This window comes from Crotalus tigris, unplaced genomic scaffold (assembly GCF_016545835.1).
Source record: "Crotalus tigris isolate CLP2741 ecotype Arizona unplaced genomic scaffold, ASM1654583v1 scf7180000018371.15429387391:27106975, whole genome shotgun sequence".
NCBI classification, from domain to species: domain Eukaryota; kingdom Metazoa; phylum Chordata; class Lepidosauria; order Squamata; family Viperidae; genus Crotalus; species Crotalus tigris.
Genome location: NW_024096970.1, coordinates 8,398,526 through 8,421,557, shown reverse-complemented (window position 1 = coordinate 8,421,557; position 23,032 = coordinate 8,398,526). Strand labels below are relative to the sequence as shown.

The following is a 23,032-nucleotide window of genomic DNA, read 5'->3' as shown; positions in this document are numbered from 1 at the left end:
TTAGGAACTGCTTCCATCCTGCGACGATACCTGTAATACCATCAAACATCCACATCTGCCTATCCCAGGTCCTGGGTAAGGACTCGATAGGTAGACAAAATGCCAAATCCAGTCTGAACATCTGGCTGACTGTGCGATGATCGATAATAATAATAATATCAATATTATCATCAGAATATTGGTTAGGTAAAGGAACCCAGTATAAAAAAATCAATTTCCACACAAGATCAAGAAAAGACAAAACTCTTTTATTTCTGTACAGAAGCAGATAAGGACACCTCTGAATTTCACATCCAGGGAGTGTGACAGATATTAGACCAAGTTATTTTTGTACAATTTTTGTATAATTTACCACAGAAAACAACAGTAAGAATTTTTTTGATCTGTGATAGTCATACCTGCGCACAAGGCAAAATCATCCCATAATACTCTATTAAGATAGTCATACCTGCGCACAAGGCAAAATCATCCCATAATACTCTATTAACTTTTCACTCCTACTTCATTTTTCATATGTTGACTACCACTGTTTTTACTATGATAATGATAAATTTTGTTCATTGCCAGATTCTTATCTGTATACCCCTAAACACTGCTAGCTAAATATCCTGCCACCTCTCTTAATTCTTGCCACCTCTCTTATTTTCCAGTAGCAACTCATTTGCAATGTATCTCAGCCAAGTATTAAAACCACATCCTGTCAGCTAGTTTGTGAGACAGATTTGTGTGCAGCCTATGCAGTATTTGTTGCCAACCTCTCTAGCTGACTCTGGCAGGTGTTAAAGAAATGTTACTACTTGCAGTCAAAGAAATAGCTAATCTAGCTAGCTAGTTTACAAAAGTCTCTAATTACTTATTAATAAGTTAATGAAAATTAGACAAATTTTCAGTTGTCCTACACATTTATTTATCTCACTCTGAATATCCTGGCACAGAATCTAAAGCTTATATTTCACTTCTATCTGACCTATATATGTATATATACCTCTGATATATCTTCTCTTTGTTCTATTACACCAATAGTAATCTTGTACTAATTGTACTTTAAATTGTACCATTGTACTTGGTGAACACCACTATTCTTTGTATTATTATATTGCTTTATATAAGATTGTTTTAAAACAAGATGGACTGACGTCATCAGCAAGTATTGCAGGCCCAATTGGCAAAAGAAAGTTCAGGACCGTATTAGAGGCCTTCATCCTGTAGTGGATAGTCAATGGCTAAAATGATGATGATGATTGTTTTATTATATTTTATGCTTATTTTTATTTATATCTATAGATATTAAGTACATACAACATATATATGTTATATCTACGAGATATAAATACAATATGCATATTTTCCTCTTTGTCCTATCAGAACTAACAGGCATGTCAAGTCCCTGTTAAATATTGTCATCTGGAGCTTGTTCTGTCCTGGCACCTGTGAAGCATCATAGCCTCTACTTCTCAGAGATCAGACTTGGTTCTGTCACTGGAAAAGGGGGGTTGGAGTGTATGGTAGAACCTGTGGGTGCCAAATATCATGAAAATAAGAAACACACCCTGAAGTTGCCAACTATATGAACCTTTCATTTTCCTGACAACAGTGCAGATGTGTTATGCTATTACTTATTTGGCAATAGTTTTTGTTATGACCCAGGTGGTCAAGGATCCTTTATTGCTCTCAATAAATGGTCCAACAAGCGGCCCTCCAACAACCAGTAAGGCTCCACCCCACGCTACCCTGAAAGTAGCCACCATGGTCCTCCAAACAACAGCCTCTATATTACAAAGAAGGTCTACAGAGTACGAACAGACTCACAGGGCAAGGTCCAGGGTTCCAAGTCCATTCCACCAGGCTAAGCATTCTATGAGGTGAACTGTAGTCCACAGTCCAGGCACAAGACAAACGGTAGTCCTCAGGGCAAAGACAAGATACAAGGCAGACAAGGCAGTTCTAAAGGCAAAGCAAAGCAAATCACCAAAAGCAGTCCACAAGACAAGGGCAAGGTTCAAAACAAAAGGCAGAAGGCAGCCCTCATGGCTAGGCAAAGCAAGAGGTGACAAGCAATCTTCAAGACAAGGCAAAAGGCACAAGTCAAAGCCTGAGGAGTGTAAGCCAAAGCAAACAATTGTTCCTGGCAAAGACTAACTCCCCACGGCTTCTCCTTACGTCACTCCACTTCAGGTGTTCCTTATGACGAGGGATGGGGCAACCTTTTCCTGAGTAGCCTTGCAGCCCTTCTCTGAGCTTGCCTACACTCCGCTCTCTATGCCCTTGGATCGAGTAGAGGAGGCAGCTATTCCTCATCTGCTGCCTATCAGCATCACTCCCTGTTAGCAGCCAATCCTCCCCTGTGTCTGTGCAGGCAGGCAGCTTTCTGTCTGGTCAAGCACCTCCCCCAGTGTATGAGGGGTCTGTTCTCAGCCCCTGGCCTCTTCAAACATGCCAAGGGAGACATACCATTCCTATCAGAACGGTCACAGTTGCAACTCCTCCTCTTCTGAACGGGTTCTGATGGGGCCATGACAGTTTTTGAATTTCTCAGTCTAGCATGTATTCTTGGTTTTCTTATAAGTATTATCAAGGGCAACCTTTTTAGATTTTTTTTTAGATCAGCAAAGTAGATCATGTTTATCATCATCATTGTCATCGTTATCATCATCATCATCTGCAGGATTAAATTTATATGCCACATGTTTCCCAGCAACTCTGGATGGGTTTTGTCTTGAAGTGCATCTATTTATTATAAGCAGTTTTGATATTATTATACTGTACATTTTTCTGTCCTCTCAAAATATTTTTTTCAGTCAAGTTCAATTCTGATAACTTCATGGATGCTCAAAGCTAATTATATATAGTGGGGTGGCATAAGGCTCAGAATGATAATATCACTGAAAAACAAAAGAGTGATTTCTAGGATCAAACTGAGTTAAGCTACAAGCCTCATTTTGATTTGTTGTGATATGACAACTTAGTCAACATGTCACAAGCCCCAACCATGTTTACGGCAATGAAACTTGAAGATGCCATAAAGTTGTATGGAATATTAAAAATTATTTTTTTGAAACAGTTAATCCAGTTTGTCAGACTTGGTTGTTGAAATCCAGATTTTATTCAATACTTCATATTTAGAAATTAAAGGCAATCGTGTTAATTACCAAATGTTAATACAGGGTTCTAGGGGTCAGGATGGGGGAAAAAAGTCACTATGGTGATTGCTATTATGGGATTGAATGTGACCTTGATTTTTTGACCCCTCCTCCATGAAGCTGCAGCTGTGCTAAAGGCCAATGAAACTAAGGGGATTGGGTTGAATCTGCAGTATTTTCTCCACTTTACTGGTTTTATTAGAACCAACATTTTACTGATTGCTATTTCATGCCTCAAATCTACCAAAAAATATATTCAGTTTGTTTAGGAAGTTTGTGTCGTTCTTGCATCTCGATGGGAGTCACCTGGATTCCTTTCCACATTTGCCTGGTGTTGGGTCCCGAAAAAAGTTCTGAATTATCTGGCAATGGACTTGCTTTGCACCTTTTATGGCACTTTTCAGATTTACTCTGGCTGGTCTAAGTATCAGCATGTCACCAGATCTAAAAGCCATATTCCGTGCTTTCAGCATCTTGCGGACCTCATAAGTCAGCTACGTTTTTTCATTCGCCCTCACAACAATGCTTTTCAGGACACAGACATTGTCTATGCACTTTTGGATATATGCAAAAAACCGTGGTGGCATACTCCTCTACATTTGTATGTTGGTTATCAGTAGTTGCTTCCTTAAACATGCCCCAATCTATGCACTCAAAGCAGTCTTCTAATGCTTCTATAACTCTCTCTGTCCAAATCCTCACCTAATACATAGAAGTGGTGATGAATTATATGCATCATGACATCATCACAAAATAATATTAATTATGAAATTTGTGTCATTTGAGCAATGACATCATAACACATATTTTATCATATACTCCTACCCACCGATCCCATAAACTCCCATGCTATTTATATATTTATATACATTAATCTAGATCTGTGTTTCTCAACTTTGGCAACTCTCAAGCTCCCAGAATTCTAGGAATTGAAGTCCACACACCTTAAAGTTGTCAAGGTTGAGAAACACTAACTCAGATAGAAAACCTGCTTTTGTATTAATCATTTTCCAAACTTTCATTCTGTGACTAAATTATGTTTTATGATTCTTTGTCTAAACTGACTGTCATATTTAAATTTGGATCCCTAGGTTTCTCAACTCTCCTAAAAGGAGCAAAAAAAGAGAACAGCCTTTCTATTTTGCCCAGTGAAAAGTTAAATGTAAGTCAGATTCAATTCTTCTAGTCACATCAACTTAAATTGTTGTTATTATCTATTCATAACCATTTGAAGTTGCAGCTGACAGTTCTTTAGCTGTTGTTGGCCTTTATACACATCAAGTTCTTCCCCAGAAGCTAGAATATCATAATATATCCGCATAGTACATATGCAGATCCAAGCAGTGTAGCCTTTTACAATTGACAGATGGAATTTTTGTCAATGCACAGATTTTCTAACTGCCATCCAAGATTTGTTGGCATAGCACCCTTTATTTGTTTGTTTGCTTGTTTGTTTATGTGTCTGTGTATTTATAATTACTAGCTGCCCAACTCTAGGCAATGTACAAAACAAGAAAAAAGATAAAACAGCTAAGTCATTATATCAAAAAGTTATATTCATTAAAATGAATGACAGCATAGTCATATTTTTTCTTTCTATCGTCTGTCTATCTGTCTGTCTCCTGCCTGCCTGCCTGCCTGCCTGCCTGCCTGCCTGCCTGCCTGCCTGCCTATCTATCTATCTATCTATCTATCTATCTATCTATCTATCTATCTATCTATCTATCTATCTATCTATCTATCTATCTATCTATCTCAAGCAAATCAATTTTAGATTTTTTTAAAGATAACATAAAGTATTCTGTTCTGGCTTTGTACCTTATATTTTCCCCCATCCCCACCTTGGTACACAGTTTAAGATGGTATTAAAAGAAAAGAAACTATTAATCATGGAACAAAGCAATGTATGCTAAAATATTTGTGGTTAAAGAGCAAAAGTTACATATGCATAAGTTTGTTCCTCCAAATACCCTAGCTAGTATAGTCACGTATTTATATAATATATGGATTTGTGAGTGTGTATATATTAAAAGATATGCATTATGATTTTGTGCAATATACCATGATGTATCCTTTCAAAATGCACCCATACATTTCTAGCTTTTTTATATAAGCCATTTTATACAATCTTATATAAGCCATCAGATACCAAAATACATCACTCCCAGCCTAAAGGGTTTTTTAAAAGTTTTAAAAAGTTTTGCAGAACTTGAACTAATGCACTTTTCACTGGCTATCTGCCCTCAGTAAGGAAAAAGAGACATTTCACATTTCATTTGAAATGCTAACTAGCCAGCTAGGTAGCAATAGCTATAGCTATATAGATATACATTAATGGCAAGTGAATAAATTGGTCTCCCACTGCCACTATAAACACACAGAGAGAGAAAAGAATACTATTATACGTAATGTATGTGATGTTTTGAATCCAGCAACTTTTAAAAATTCCAGTCTCTTCAGAGGACCTCCGTAGAAAATACATATACAATAAAGTAATAAGGGCAGGACTATGCATCAGAGTTAAAGATTAATTCAGGCAAATAATAAAATGACAATGCCCATAAATTTAGTTGTTTATCTTGCACAACCCTATCCCACAGTGTTCTATTCATTCTCACTCTACATCTTCTGCATGTTTGCATAGTGCTTCTAATTTGTGCTCCAAACTCAATTTTCAAACTATTAAAAACATTAATACTCGTATCCATCAAATGATAGGAATGTTGGAAAAGAGGGAGGAGCATTCAGACAGTAGGCATTTATGATATTCCCTTCAAAACAATCATTCAGAGTTCGCTAGATAGTGTCTCTTCGCATTCTTTATCAAGCATAATATTTGATTGCCTTAATTCCAAATGTTGGATTTTGTCCTGGAAAGAAGTCTTCATACTCAGTCTGATGCTTCTACCAAATTTCCTCAGTTGCACCCCTAAATCCTCACGGGCCAGCAAGTATAACAAAGGGTTCATGACACTATTCAGGCTAGCCAAGACTCGAGTCACTTGGTAGAAGATATAAATATTCTTTAAAGTCTGATTGCAAAATCCCTGATGTTGCCATCTCCGAGACAAGAAATTAAGGTTCCTAAAGATATGATAAGGGAGGAAACACACATAGAAAAGTGTTGTTACCATAATTGCCAATTTAATGCTCTTCTGCTTGAGGTTAGGATCCATGTTTTTGTTCCTCCTGAGGACAATGACCACATGACAATAGCATCCTGTGACAATGAAGAAAGGAATAGCAAAGCCAGTCACTGTTAAAATTTGAAAGTATAACAAATAAGGCTCCAGGTTTTTGTGTGTTGTTGAGTCATGGCACTTGTCAGGCTTGAGACCCCTTTTGCTAAAAGTTAAATCAGGAGAAAGTTGAATCATGACCCAGACCCAGACCAAAACACTCAGAAAGACAGAAGAGCCAAGTGTTTGACATCTTCCTATCATCTTCATTGGATGCACAATGTGCAGATAACGATGAACACTGATGCAGGTCAGAAAGCCAATGCTGGCATAAAGGTTGACATGGAAGAAAAGTCGAGTTAGTTTGCACCAGCTTTGGCCAAAGAGCCATACATGTCCACGAAGATAGTAGGACACAAAGAAGGGCAGTGTAATCACATAAAACAAGTCTGCAATTGCTAAGTTACACAATAGCACATTGAAGGGATTCCAGTTGTTCCTCCATGAACTTCTGCATAAGGTCCACAAGCCCAGTGTATTCCCCAAAAGCCCCAAGAGAGAGAGAATGAGGTAGAAAGCAGGCAGGAACCATTCGGTGAAATCCATATTAACTGGGCACAGAACATCAATGTCAAACGTGGAGTTGTCAGTGGAGTTGACTTGATTATCAACTTCTTTCATCCTGTCTACATTGAGCCTTGAAGGAGAAGAGAGGAAGTGGGGAATGGATCTTCTGTAAGGCAGATAGAGAGAGGAACAGTTTACCTGAGTGGGTGCAGGATGGAATTGAGGAATTTCTCAAAGGAAGCCATCGGGAGAGGGAATACTGGAAGAAGGCCAAACTTCCTCATACCTTGGCCTACTGCAGCTGATGACTCAGCCTAACAGGCCAGATAATCCAGATAATTCCAACAATCAACAGTGGAGGGACTTTAGAAGAGCAGACCTGGGATTGGATGCGGGATTAGAAAGGATTTTGCCAGCGGAAAGAAAGCGATGAGGCTTCGGAAGATAGACTGGTGGCAGTTTGGAAACTCTGCGAAGAGATTCCCTTTTCTCCGTCGAAAGATTGCAAGCATTCGAAGGTGGACCAAGGGAGGAACGAAGAGAGGGAAAGATGCAGAATAACTCCACGGTCGGGGACTCCGATCTTCGGGACGTCTTGCGCTCCGGAGACGCCGGTGACCCCGGGATCCAGCGCTGAGCGGTCAGGCAAGCTGGTGGCTGCTGAACGAAGCTTCGCGGTGCTCGGGGAAGAGCTGCGTCGAAGAAGGCAGGACGGGGGTGGGAGGGTCGGGACAGGACAGGAGACGAAAAGGGAAGGGCAGAGATTAGGTGGAACCGAAAGCCAACGTGGTACTAGTCACGGAGAAAGAGAAAGAGCGGAGCCGGGGAGGAGCGGAGAGAGTGTGGTAATAGGACTACTTTGTGAGCTTCACTTTTGGACCGAGAAAAAAATAACTAGCCGGACTTCAGCACCTGGGAAGGAAACATGTCCTTGGCGGTTCCACCAAGCAATCAGCTAAGACCGCGTTGCCAGGACCGCTGGAAAAAACGTCGCTGCATTTTACCGAAACTGAGAATGAATGAATGAATGAATGAATGAATGAATGAATGAATGAATGAATGAATGACTCCCGGGCGAAGTCAGGCCAGAAGAATTAAGCTTCTTCCCGACGGGATTGGACCTCGTTTAATTCAAGAGATAATGGAGCAATGAACTGGTTTCCCTGTTAAACTGGAAGAGCGCGTGTGAAACTTTCCTTCGGGTCTGCTGTACTTGACCAGCCCAGTGAAGATGGTTCACTCAGCCAGTAGAGATAAGCAACACTCAAGCATTCCCCTGTACTTTTAAAGAGAAACTGAGATTAAAGCACTTACTACTAAAGTACTTTCATCTATACTGGAACACAAAAATAAAGATTTCATCATCTTATGAATTGTCAGCAATTGTCCAGGGTACTTCATGACTCCCTTCCTGGAACACAGCCTAGGTTTTTTTTGTTTGTTTTTTTTTTTTGTTTGTTTGTTTTTTTTTTACTAAGAACCTCTTAGTGTGTCTGCAGAGCAGGGTAAGAAAAAAGACAAGATGTGATCGTGCAATTGGGAGCTCTACCCATTTTATGGGTGCCATTGTAAAGTCAGGCAGCTTCTAAATCTAATTTTTTAAAAAAGAAGAAATAAATGGCCCCCTTCTATTTAATCCATAACTGCAGAATGTGAGAAAACGTAAGCATTTGCAGGTGTGAATCTCTGTGACTCCCTTGGAGACTGGAAAATCTTTTGTTACAAGGCCCAATTTAATTTGTAGCCCTGTATCTCCAGCTAATCCAGGGCTGTGGTTTGCTGGCATGGTAGTAACTCCTTTTTTGAAGATTGTAACGCTAATGTCACACTCCAGAATTCTCAGATGTAAGCAATGTTATTAATAAATAAGCAATGTTATTAATAAGGATGAGAGAACTGGCACCCTCCATATAGGTATTATTAATTCTACAGATGGAAAGTTTTGACTGAGGGTTGTTTTTTTTTCCTGATTAAGCTCCTTTATCATCTGCTTTACTTGAGTGACTTGCTTCAAAAACATATTTCAATATAGGGTTACTTGAAATCAATACAGACAGGTGAATGTTTATATAAATTATGATTAATTATGATTCTTAAGGCTTGATGTGATGAGAAACATCATACCTGGTAAGGTGGGTGACCTGGTGACATCTGCATTGCAGGGGTTTTGTTGACTAATGTCACTGATTAAAACATTCAGCTCCCACTATAATACATCTCATATAACACACGAGGACCTGCATTTGAAGTGACAGTGGCTCTTTGCCCTTGCTGTGGTGATAGAGCTAATGGTATAACAGTGAACCATCTGATCGGCTTATGCAATGTTTTAAAGATTGCTGCAGGATGAGAATAGAAGGCCCAAGCTCTGTAAATGAATGCCTGGCCAGAAGAAAACATCATTATGACAGGGGTAACACTGGGGTTACCAAGTTGTTCCAATGACACCATAAATAATTTGTGGGAAGAGACCCTTAGTCCAGATCTACTGCATGTATAAGAAGCACACAAGGCTGTTCTATCTGCAATCATTTGTACTGTATATGACTGTTATCTGATTTATCCACCTATGAACTGTGCACAAAATTAATCTTTCAGAATTTCTGAAAGAAGAAACATATTTCTTTGATTTCCGGATGACATCTGCTTCCTGCGTGAGGAAGGAAATCTCATATTTTAAATAGAGCTAATCATCTGGTGCATCTGCAAGGAGCTTTGAGGATGGTAAATGACATCTCATTAATGGTGCTTCTGCAATTTATAAATGTTCTGATACTCTTGTAGTTTTGGGGAAAGAGTAAGTATTTTTGTCCTATTGCACTTTAGCAGTAGTTGGAAATGTGTTCTCACTAGAATTGTGTTGCACTTTGGATTTTTAAAAAAGTGCTTTGGAGCAGGTGGGAAATGTACCCAAAGTACATTGTCTGCTATACAAGAAAAGAGCTGTGCCCCTTCCTGAAATCACACCACAACTTTGGAGGAGAGTCACATGATTCCTGCAAATGACACAGCTGCCTTAAGGTCCTGCAAACAGGTTATTTTCCCTCTAAGTAAGCTAAGGTGTGTGTATGAGCATATCCCTTCAAGGATCACTCATCAAAGCCCCTTAGCTCCATAGGAAGCTAGAAAAAAAATTCTAATACTGTAGTTCTATGTTGCATGCAAGAAAAGGATGGATATATATTTTGCTACCAATGCACACTTAGTGACCGAAATTATGATGGACCCCCCCCCAAAAAAGGTACTATGGTCCAGTTCTGGATGACGGTACATCCTTCAACAGTCACATGATTGCATTTGAAGCAGTGGCAATTGACTTGCCTTTATGGTCGGTTGCAGGATCCCACAGTTATATGACATGATTTATGACTTTTTTTTTTTTACTGTAAACCAGCCTTTTTGGTCAGTTTCCTGCAGAAAATGCTCACAGGAATGCATTAACTCAATTAATGACCAAAGCATTCACTTTACAACCACCACATTTGGCTCACCACCACAATGTTCATTTTACAACTGCCACAGAAAAGGTCATTAAATCAAGTTGGTTACACTGGATACATCAGCTTAAGACTGTCATGACTTATGATGGAAATTCCAGGCTCCTTCACAGTCATAAATTGAGGACTCTGTAACCTTAAAGAAGAGCTGCAACCAAGACAATAGTCGGATAAAAGAACTCTCAGCCCACTTTCCAATTTCTAAAGACTGTAATTTAGGTGGTACTTATCCTCTTTCCAGGCAGCTGTTGTGCAAGATTCAAAGACTCCCTTTAATACCTGTTGCCAACTGGGCAGTGTCTGCAGAGGTTTGTCTTCCCACAGACAAAAGCATTGCCAGCAGGATAATGGTTCTTTGGACCCGGTCCTGTGGCTGGGTGATCTGGGAGTCCCTTCGTGGTTGCCAGAATTGTGGGGAGGAAAATACTCCCTGATGAGGATTCTGCCAGCCGGGATGCAACAATTAGCACTTTGACGAATAATTGAATAATGAAGCAGAGCTACTGGAAAGAAGCCTTTAATGACAAGAAATCAAGACGAGTGACATTCGGCAAAGTTTCTCAGTTAGCTAGAATGATTGACATCCAAACATAAGTTTATATATCATTTCTGAGGTCTTTTTAGTCTAACACATACTAAACCTGTGTTTGGTGATGTTTTAATCCTGTGCCTATTGATGGGGTAATTTTCCTATTTGGCTTTATTTGGAAAGAAAAGGACTAATCTCTGTTCCCCAAAAGGGAGCGGAGTTGGCAAATCTGGTTAGTTCCTATGTCTATTTGTGTTGCTAATCGGTTAATAAGTGGCAGTTATGGTGTTATGTGTCTTGCTACATTTTTGTTACATTCTTGCACCAGAGTGCATTCTATGTGATTTTGTTAATTTCAAGTGTTTGCACGTGGGCTCGCCTGAGGCTGTAAGCTCTGGAAATGAGTCAGATAAGGTTTGTGTTTTATTTTTAAAAGGATTTAAACTGTTGTGATTTAATTATTTGTTTGCGATTTAATTTCTCCTGCCTCATGGTTTCTTCTTCTATCTGGGGAGAGGGTCTTCCTTCAATGCTTTGACCTCCTTATTTTTCTGCTCCTTCTGCTGTTTAAGATGTAGTCTAGCAAGCTACATTCAGTACAGGTCTAAATGGGTGACAGCTCTCCAACAGGAAGCAAAGGAGGAGAAATCCGAAGCTGCCAGAAGAAATTTGCCAGGCAGAATTGGCAAAAGGAAGAACTGTTAATGGTTGGACTTCAACCTCCATCTGTGCTAAAGAAACACTCCCAAATTGAGCAACTTTTATTATTCAAGGAAGTTGTAAGCAGATCTCTTACTTTCTACCTGTAATAAATCTGAAGTGCTTGAATGGAACTTCAAACAGTATTTAGATAAACAACCTTAGCTAGAACTCTCTGCTTTTTTCAGAGATAATTGAATTGAATGATCTAACCCCTAATTCCATTCTCTCTTCATGCTTTTTCTCTCTCACACACACATTTTCCTGAAGCTCAGGGGAATACATGGGACTTGCTGCCCACGTGACAGATCTGTTTAAGCAGCCTTCTTCAGGACTGAAAACTAAGCAGTTCCTTTGATTAGAAATAGAATATTCTTTATTGGCCAAGTGTGACTGGACACATAATTTGTTTCCAGTGCATAAGCTCTCAGGGGACATACAAACAACAAAGTAATATAATCATAAAATACCAATAGGAAAAGATAATAGGAAAAATAAGAAGAATAATAGTAATACAGCCCTACTACTTGGGTAATATCCTTAGACAGAAAGTGCTATGAGAACTAGGTGTTCAGCAAAGTGATGGCACAAGAGATAATGTTTGATTAAATAAACATTGTGAAATGTTAAGACTAAAGTTATGTTTCATTCATATTTAATCATAGTTTTTATATATTGGTTTAAATTTAAAATGAGAGGATATTTGTAGCTATATTGAACATTGATTATTGGTGTTCTTTATAATATTGTTTTATGTATTCTTTGTTATTGGAAAATTATTCTTGGATTTTTTTGGCTGAAAAAGATAAAGTTTGGATTTTGGGATTGGACAATTAGATCAGTTTTGATTAGAGAAATATGGTTCTAAAATTATATATGCACATTTTATTTTCATTTAATAATATTTTATCAGGTAGTTAAATTAAAAATGAGTTATTTGAATTGTATTATTTTTGTATGATTTAATATGTCTTGACTTAAATTTAGAGTAAGAGGTTACTATATTGTATATTTATATGTTTACTAGAAAAATTCAGAAGTTATTTGTTTTATGTATTATGTATTTTTTCTGTTACTTTTTAATTTCCCCCCATTTTTACCCTCCCCATTTTTTCCACTTTCTGTTATTTTGATTTTATGATTATTATTTTTTTTGAAACTCAACAAAATTATTTGAAATAAACAAAGGAATGAGAGCTAAACAATTCCAGGCTCCAAACAGGCCTTTGCAAGCCTCCAGTAATGGTGTCTGGTAAATTCTGACACCTCACTCTGTGGAAACCAAACCCCTAATTCTGCTGATCCTCTCTGTTTGTCTCACTGTCCTAAATGGATATCCCCACAGAAGCACATATAATCACCTTATTTAAAGCTATCGCCAGTTTGAAGCTTTGTAGTAATTGAGGCTGTCTCCATCTGGGCCTAGGTTCTTCCCAGGTCTCCTGTCTCATCTTCACCTGCTTTAATTAAAGATTAAAGGGATTATGATTGCCTTCCATTGTTCAACTGCTCTCCAAAGTTTCCCCTTCTTCACTTAGTTTCCTATCTTTCTGAAGGTTCAGTCAGATCATCTGGTGAAGTCTCTGATAATTATGATTTAATTTCCATTCTCTCCTGGAATATTGATGGCTGCAAAGTGAAAATCCAGATACTAATTTCTTATATTGCATTGCTGCTTTATATCCTTTCCCAAGAAATTTTAATTATGGATGATCTATTTGTAGCTGGACATATTCCTTAGACCATTACTTAGTGTAAAAAGCAGGAGACTCTTGGGTCCTATCAAATCCAATATTCCTATGATTATTTTAGAGAAATGTGCAAACACAGAGCTAGCCTTTCTTTTCCAATTCCAGCTTTGCAATATGCTGCTTATTAATGCTTCCATCTACTTTGTAGACAGTCTATGGATCTCCTTGACAACAATTAATAATTTACTATACCCAGATGTTCCAGTAGTTATTGCCAGCAATTTGAATGCACTTATTGAGAATAATGATGCCTCACTATGAGCTCATTTTAAGTAGCATTTTCCCCAAAGAAGGAGCTTATTATTCTCAGGTTTGGCAATCCCAAGAGAATTGTGGTAATATAACAGATTCTAAATGGCACTGCAAGGGAATATTTTAATGGATAATTCATTTTTTGAGGCTCAATAGGAACCAGTGTGACTGATTTCATACTGATTTCACACCCACCCACACTTCTCTGATAACCCATTTTTTAAAACTTGCCTTGGGCAATCATTTCTCTTTAATTTGCCTGCTGGACTCTAAAGCATGTACCAAGTTCCTAGATGAAGTACTTGTACTTTTTGTTCATCCATAAAAGAGTATGTTCAGAGTAACAAAGAACCTTTTTGCTCTCTTGATCTTCAATTTCTATCCCAAATCTGCCTTGCATACTTCCCAAGTTATTAATACATTATTGTTATATTATCCTTATTCTCTGGGCTTCTCTGTCAAGATCATTTCAGAATGTCTTAGGTTCTCCCATATCTAAACTAGTCTGATAATTTTATCAAAGGATAAAAGAGAGCCAATGAACACTTTTCCACTTAAAACATTCATTGGGCACATTCCAATTGTTTATATAATAAAATCAAGAGGAAGAGAAACTAGGATATAATAATAATAATAATAATGATGATGTTAAGTACTTCATTCGCGTGCGAATGATGAAGACACATGGCGATGTTGAACAACTCTTTATTCTCCTTCTAACAACACCCAAGCAAAAACAAAAGGCACGCAGGCCTTTTTATATGGCCAGAAACCCGGACAATGTCAACCAATAGGAACAGAGCGTTTTCGCGCTTTGCGCATGCACACAAGGCTGGCGCTGCTATGTCTGGTCCCGGGCAGCTTTTGGAATGCCCGGGACCAATGCAACGTCCCGAGCCTGCTTTGGCAGGCTCCGGACACAACAAATAATAATAATAATGATAAAGTTGGAAAGGACCTTGAAGGTCATCTAGTCCAACCCCCTGCTCAGGCAGGAAGCCCTATACCATTTTGGACAAATGGCTGTCCAGTTTCTTCTTAAAAACTTCCAGTGTCGGAGCATTCACCGCTTCTGGAGGCAGGTTGTTCCACTGGTTAATTGTTCTAATTATCAGGAAGTTTCTCCTTAGTTCTAGGTTACTTCTCTCTTTGGTTAGTTTCCACCCATTGCTTCTTGTCCTACTTCAGGCACTTTGGAAAATAGCTTGTCTCCCTCTTCTTTGTGGCAGCCCCTGAGATATTGGAACACAGCCATCATGTCCCCCCTCGTCCTTCTCTTCGTTAAACCAGACATATCCAATTCCAGCAACCATTCCTTATATGTTAGAAGAGTGAGAAAACTTAATTGCAACAGCTAAACTTAAGAAATCGTTTTGATTTTGATGATTAGTCAGCAACTCCCTTAATTATAGAGACACTGGTCGTATCTGCCAAATATCCACAGATTCTTGGTAGAACTATTTCCAGAATCTTTTCACAACTGAACAAATAAATCAATAAATGAGTTCTCTTTCATCCAGATTCAGCCATAGTTTCATTCCATACAGCGTTAACCTTGTGAACTCTCAAGCTTCCTCCTTCCGTTATATATTCAAGATGACATTTAATATTTATTTGTTATGTATATGTAGGGGTGTGGGTCTATACATATGTTGTATATAGTATGTTTAGGTGTGTGTCATGTATGTATTTCACTTTGAGAGCAGGCAACTAAATTTCATTTTTGATGTGTGCCATTGTGCCCACAGTAAAAAAAATGACAATAAAGGTTATCTTATCTTATCTATCTTATTTTATCCTGCTATCTGGTTTTAGTTTCTAAAATTCTGTAATCTAATCCCCTTTTCCTGGTATTAAACTTGATTAATGAGATTGTGTGTGAATCTTGCTTTCCTGGTTGTACACTACTATTAAGGATTTGACACATTATGGGGTTGAGTCTCAGCAGAGCCTATTTCCATATAATTGGCCTCGGAATCAGAGTTGAATCAGAAAAGTGAACTGCCCTATGATTCTTGATCTGGCTGTAGTTGCATCGTTAGTGCTTGGATTGTTAGGACATTGACAATTATGCAGTTATGATCTTTTTGGATGGCCTGAAGGAGACTGGTATCCATATTGCTGTTATTGTATGTAGCCTTAAGGTTTCTGAGCAGGAGAAGAACATGGTGCACGGTTGTGCTGGGTCCTGTATAGCTGTGAATAGTTTCCTTACTTCTGTAACACCTTATATGTATAACTCTTAACTCTTCACACTTGCCAGACTATAATGTTTGCTGAAACTGCTGGAATTCAGCAAAACCATTTCCAGTTTGTTTGCTGGATCATGAGCTTGTTTCCTAGGAAACATTATCTCCAAGTTCACTTTGAAGGGAAAACAAGAAAAACTTTCCTGTTCATCATGGCCTCATTACACAATTGTTAAACACTCTGGCAGTTTTCACTTTGTAGATATGATTGAACTTTAGTGGAAGGATATATCACACTCTCTCAAACATCTGTTCTGCCTTCTTTTCCAGTTTTCTTCTCTGTCTTTCCCCTTCTTGTTCACTGCAGTGTCTTCTGGGACTTGTAATATTAACCTACACAAACCATGTACCAGCCCAACTAAGTATACCAGACTCAGAATGCCATTTAGGTCAGGACTCAGGACTACTTTATTGTAACAGCTGTAGTAACAGAATCTTGCAAATCTGAGTGTGCTTCTCCCTCTGTTGTGTCCTGAGCCTGCACAGACAGGCTCGGGACGTTGCAACAGTCCCGGGCATTTGCAAGCTGCCCGGGACCAGACTGAGTGGTGCCGGCTTCGCGCGCATGTGCGAGGCGCGGAAGCATGCCAGAATGTTACCTTTTTGCCCGGGGATTCTATTAAAAGGGTCAGAGAGGCCTGCGAGCCTCAGAGCTGTGACGGAGAGAGAACTACTGAAATAAAAGGCTGTTGGAATTACAGAATGTGCTCTATTCATTAGCCGTTGACTCGAGGACTAAACACCCTCCTTCTATTTATCTTTGTGTGACCTCTGGAAGGGCTTGTCTGGGATGTTTTCTCAAATGGTTTTGTTGTCCCTTTTGTCTGACCATTGCCTGGGTAGCAGTTCTTCCTCCTGCCCTTCAAGGCCATCTCCTTTGACCTCCACATCATGCCAGTATCTGTCATGTGGATTATAGTAGATATTTGAATTCCCTTGAACGATCATTTTCCATCTAAGTCCTGCCTCTAGATATTATTTTCAATCTAGTTCCAGTTTATGGATCTTGGACTTCTAGTAAAATAAAAACAAATAAAGTAGATCTTATAATTTAGCAACTAGCTGATTTTGTAGCTTCTTTAACCCTGTGAAGATCAGCTATTGTTTTGGGATTTATAGTTGATGAACAGGCAGAAATCTTTTTCTTCACTACCTATCTGGTCTCTTTAAATAGCTATTTTAAGGTATTTTTTATCCTGCCTCCATTATCTTCATAAATAATTTAAGGCTGCCTTAAATTATTACCTAATCCTTTTTCATCTTCCTATTTTTCCCACAACAATAATCCTGTGAGGTGAGTTGGCTATAGCAAATAGAGTCACATGCATACATCATACTAAGGCATAATTTCTTTGCTTTGCTTACAGAGCCAACTGCGGTTTGCTCAATAAACCACAACCAAAGAAGCCATAGCATTGTACAATGTACAAAGTGTGAATAACAAGTCTTATGCTAAGAAAGACTAAAATAAATTTATTTCTGTAACATAATTTTTCAGATGTCTGATATGTCCTCCTTTTCTCGTGCACTTTAGCTAGAGAAACAAATTCCTGCCTAGAAAAGGCAGTTAAGGATCTAGACATTATACAGCCACATGTCTGTAGTAAAGATTCCCCCTTTTTTTGCTATACCATTCTATAAGACCAAAATAAATGAACATCAGGTAAACCAAATCCTAATTTTGGATTGTTCCTGAATGCAACAATACCTTCAAATTTCTTGACAGAACAATTAATCAGTGGAACAACCTGCCTCCAGAAGCTGTGAATGCTCCAACACTAGAAGTTTTTAAGAAGAGACCGGACAGCCATTTGTCCAAAATGGTATAGGGTTTCCTGCCTGAGCAGGGGGTTGGACTAGATGACCTCCAAGGTCCTGTCCAATTTTATTATTATTATTAAATTCCCCATATTTTGAATGTTAAAACTCATTTTCTTTACTTACTTAAGACTTTTAAGACTTGCATTTAATAGACTGAAGTTATAGTAAAACAGATTTTGTTTTAATGTCTTTTGCACAAGGCAACCCCCCCCCAAGAATATCATATCAAATCAAACTTTTATTACAGTTAAAGACCAGCACAAACAACAAGATAAGAAAATAACAGATCTAGTAAACCCTGACTTCATTCTGATGTTGTACAGTACAATAGAGCTAACTCCAACACCACCTAGTGATTAAGCTTTGTAATGGCTCTGTTCCTCACAGTCTCTTCTGTTCCATTTCTTGATAGGGCTTGCATATATACGGCAGCTCTTTGGACAATGATTAAAGTGGGTGTGACCAAAGCACAGTAACATAGAATAATTACCATTGGTAATTTGGAAATTATATTTCTGTTGATGCAGAAAAATTGTATTTGCCTTCTTTGGAGCCTTATCATACTGCTGCTAACTCATACTTAGCTTGTAGTAAAGGCTTCACTTATTTCTGTTATGCTGGCATGAGATACTACCTCTATTCTCTCCCTTTTATTACAAAGCATTCTTCCTCTATTAGTTTTTTTTCTTGCCTTTTTAAAAACTATTTTTAATAGTCCAGTGATGGGATGCACTGCATTCTAATGGCTTTTTCGTGCTCTCTAATAAGGAATACTGTTTTTCCTGGCTGACAGTGCAGTTCTGTGCATATTTGTCTAAAATTAATTGCACACAGAAGATTTGTGTAACACATAACACACTTTCACAAGGAATCAGGTTCAAATTTCTGATTCTTGCAATGTCAGTGCATCTGTCCTGGGCCAATTTATTTCTGGTTGGATTTCAGTGTATTTGAACAACAAGAATAACAATAACTTCTTGAACTCTTAATTGCCATTTGCAAGAATCTGCGCCTCATCTAGCAGTTGTTTTAAGGGGAAAATATCTTGATGTCGTTGCAGCTCCTTCCCTCCCCAAAACATTGATTTTTTTAAAAAATTCAGCCACCTAGAAGCATAAAATAGGCTTTGGATTTATTAGGCTGAACATATAAGCTGTTTCATACATATTCACAATAAGTCACAATTATGTCAAATGATAAACTGTGTACCTTTTCAAAAATAGTTTTATAATTTTATTAATGAATTATAACAAACAAAAATAATATGTGATTATATAGTAAAAAACTACATGCATAATAGTGATTCAAGTAAATTGAATATGAGGGTAAAGCAAAAAAAAAAAAAACTGGAGAAAAAGATTCATATGACAGCAATATAAAGTTAATTCATTCCTTAAACTTATTGTAGCTCTAGACTATATAGAAACATACTAGTCCATATTTTCATTTTTAGAAAAAATAGACTAGTAAATCATTGTCTGAGATGAATGTGTTTAGTCATGTCACAGAGCAAGCTCGATTGTAATGCAAATTGTGTTGCCTCCTTCTATACAGATGCATGTGCAATTTATTATTTCTGTTGTCTATGAAGCAGAAGTGAGATCTTGCTTTTTCCCTCTTCTCTCTATAACTTGCAGCAGCGCAGGGTGGAGGCAATATGATTTTGGGATTTTTTGCTCCTTATGCACAGTGTTTTGAGGCATAAAGACTTTCATGTGCAGATGACCATGGATTGGCATTAATTTGCTATTGGGAAATCCCTAGATTTCATTTCATTTACTTCTCATATATATTATTTTATAAAAGCTCAAGGAGGCAAACATATTCTTCTTCTTCCTACTTTCCCCATAACAACAAACCTGTGAGATGGGTTGGGCTATGTGTGTGTGTGTGTGACTGGCCAAAGGTCACCCAGCCAGCTGTCTAAAGTGAGACTAGAACTCACAGTCTCCTGGTTTCCAGGTGGTGTCTTAAGCACCAAGCTTCAAACATGCCCAAAGGTACTCAAAACTTTTATGCCAAAAAACTGAAACTGAATGTACATCCCATAAAACTTTTAATAACCAGACACTCCACTTAACATGTGAAAAAGGGTGCAAGAACACATGGGCATACCACAAAGTGAATTCAAGGGAACTAAACATGCTGCCACAGTGAAAACTTTGGTTTTTCCATTTTAGGTTGGACAGGTTTTTTTAAGACTATGCCAAGTCAATTTTTAAGAAATAGCAGTTTGAATATTTCCAACATCTAAACAACAGGACCCCCCCCCCATTTTTAGCAGTTGTGTCAGTAGCGTCATATAAGAAGGGCCTAATAGAGCATCTGCAGTTAGAATAAAAAATGTCAAGATGTCAGCCACAATCATCCCATCAAAGTTTTGCAATTTTTAAAAAGGATGGGGCTATACTGGCATGTTTCAGCCAATATCTTGAGTTTTGTTGACCACTGCCAGAGATACTCCAGGGATCACAGATGAAGGTATCAGATGAGCAGTTTGTTCAGACAAACATACACAAACATGCATCAGAATAAATGGCCTAAAGCTTTCATCCGGGCTTTGCATTTTATTTATCAAATCAGTCTGGGGTTTTTTAGCATAACATAAATCCTTTAAATGCAAGGATTGTGTAACTCCCATAACTGATGCCAGTTCCGTTGTTCTTGGCTCTGATTCTTTCCCTTTGTAAGCTGTCTTTCAATTTTCTCATCCTTCAAACCATAAACCACAAAATAAATCTCTCAAAATATCCCTTAGGATATGTTGTTAAATTATCAGTATCCCCTGCTATTTAAATTCAGTGCTAGCTAGGGAATTCAAGGAATTGTAGTCTTCACTATCTATGCATATCCTGCTTTTATTATTTTTACACAAAGTGTATCCAACACATCTCCTTCCTCCTATTTTCTCCACAACCACCACCTTGTGAGATGAATTGGGCTAAGAGAGAGTGACTGACTCAAGGTCACCCATCTGACTTTCATCACTAAAGTGGGATTTGAACTCAAGGTCTCCCACTTTCTAGCCTGCTGCATTAACCACTAAATCAAACTGGCTCTTAAAGTTGCCAAGGTTGAGAGATGCTGCTCTACACTTGTTTAATAGTATTGTTTCCATTGATGCGTATAATAACCCTTGGAAGACAGGTATAAAAACAATAACCTTCTCCTATTTTTTTCTCCAAAAACATGCTGAGAGTAGTTATGTATAGGGAGTATAGGGAGATAATATAGTAGGACTATATCTAATCCTTTCACCAACATATTATTAGCATTAATTTTTTTCTAATACAAACATTGAAAACAATTGTATTATTAATTTTAGCACAGATCTACTTATTTTTATTTTGCTTACTGATAATTTTTCACTGCTATTCAGGTTCCACAATTTGCTGCCTGCCAATCTAGAGACAGGCCATTAGAGGGCAGGTTGACTTCATTCCTGAGTCCAGCTAAATGATTCAGTGGGAAAACCTCTTGTAGAATTAAGCAAGCACAAGATCAATTAAAATAAAAAATCCCAGCTTTAATTTTTTGGAAAAGGAGGGTGGACTGTTTCTTTTATTTTGGCCCGAGCCTATAAAATATTTGGGCTTATTTGGCCACTACGCTGTTTGCTTGGAGATCTTTGTGTGGGGGCTTCTTGTATTTTTGGAATAGTTTAATCAAAAACAATAACAGATAAAACTGGAATTATTTTAAAGTACATATTAAAATATCTCATAAAAGAAGAAAATTTGCCAGTTGGGGGAAGAACTGTCCCATTGGATATTAGGAGAAGATACAGGAGAAAAAGAAATTTGTTTAATGTCAGCTTGACCACTTTCTGTTTATTTTGGTATCTGCTGCCTACAACAGAATATTTGTTGCTTTATTCTCTAAAGTCAACTCCAAAACAATGGACTTTTCCATAGAAATAAGATGAGGAAGCTTTCAATGATATGTCTTTCCTTGGACATACTAGCAAATATGTTCAGGTTTGGTGCAATATTTTGAAATGTATAGAGCTGGGCTGCTTTGTATCCTACATATTCCCAAGCCAGGATTGTATCAAATATGCAATGCTTTTCTTGAGGAAGTGACTTTGAACAGAATACTTTCAAGCTGCTTTGGCTCAGGATTGTCTGAAGAGAAAAATCTCACCAGAAAAAGACAGAAAAACAACAACCAAGAGCTTAAATCTACGCTTCCAGGGACAGCTATACATAGACTCTATAAATTGACTTAGATCCTTTCTCATATCACTCAATAATAAACATGGTTTTGTAACCAAGCAAACACGCAATAAGAAACAATAGCTGATCTCAGGTCTCCAAATAGTGTCAGTCCTCCTGAGTAAGTTAATATAGAGGCTCAAGAGTGAACACTTTCAGTAGTGTCTAAGACAGAGATCTTCAAACTTGGCAACTTTAAGACTTGTGGACCAACTCCCAGAATTCCTCAGCCAGCCCTGAAAGTTGAAGTCCACAAGTCTTAAAGTTGCCAAGTTTGAAGACCCCTGGTCTAAAAGATTGCAATTTTGGAAATTGACTGACAAGAAGGTATAATAGGATAGATAAGTCATTTTTTAATTTATAACATTTATATTTTTATGTTTGATTGAGAGACAGGATGTCTAGACTGATTATTAAGCTGTGGTGATATCTATAGTACACAGTACCCACTAAGTAGTTCAGGACACTGTGCCAGGTTCTAACTGATAGGCATAATCTGGCAAAACTTAGCATTTACCTACAATGCTCTGGTAGACTGTGCATGGAAATATTTTTAAAGATTTTTGAACACAATTTAGTTTTGAAAACTGCTGCCAGATTGAAAATTTCTATATATCAGCCTAGATCAAAGCTATATTTTCTGTGACCTCTGGACAAATGATTTAGTTTTTTCTTTCTTCTCATCTATAAATAGGCATCATAAAGATGATGAAGTATTTGAAAATGAAATGCTTCCTGAATATCAAGTATTTAAGGTATTAGAGACATGAGTAATAATCATGAAAAGATATGGGTGCCACGTATGCTATACAATATCACAATCACATGTACAGGAGAAAAAAAGATAATAAAAATTTAAACCATATTCTAAATTCTTATTCAGTGCCTTTTAAAACAGGGATCTCCAGCCTTGGGAACTTTAAGACTTGTGGACTTCAACTCCCAGAATTCCTCCCTCAGCATGGCTGGCTGAAGAATTCTGGAAGTTGAAGTCCATAAGTCTTAAAGTTGCGATGTTTGAAAAGCCCCATTTTAAAATCTATTTCAACTCTTGTAGTCCCTTGACAGAGGTCAAAATGTATGTTGGCACACAAACACTTTCAATACTAGTGAAAAGAATTCCAGTAGGAAATG

At 37.8% G+C, this 23,032-nt stretch overlaps 1 protein-coding gene and 1 long non-coding RNA gene across 2 annotated transcripts; both read right to left on the bottom strand.

The window, feature by feature from the left end:
• Positions 1–227: 227 nt before the first annotated feature.
• LOC120311612 lies at positions 228–1,651 on the bottom strand. The gene is made up of 2 exons (XR_005557674.1): positions 449–1,651; positions 228–398 (listed from the first exon to the last, which is right to left on the bottom strand). It is a non-coding gene; the product is annotated as an uncharacterized LOC120311612 (long non-coding RNA).
• Positions 1,652–1,657: 6 nt separating this feature from the next.
• LOC120311611 (P2Y purinoceptor 1-like) lies at positions 1,658–8,795 on the bottom strand. Its single transcript, XM_039351298.1, has one exon. The coding sequence runs from the start codon at positions 6,998–7,000 to the stop codon at positions 5,927–5,929; it is 1,074 nt and encodes a 357-aa protein (XP_039207232.1). The 5' UTR covers positions 7,001–8,795; the 3' UTR covers positions 1,658–5,926.
• Between the last annotated feature and the right edge of the window lie 14,237 nt (positions 8,796–23,032).

Bases quoted from the DNA above. Each gene is read 5' to 3' on its own strand.
- LOC120311611 (XM_039351298.1), bottom strand. From the start codon at position 7,000: ATGAAAGAAGTTGATAATCAAGTCAACTCCACTGACAACTCCACGTTT.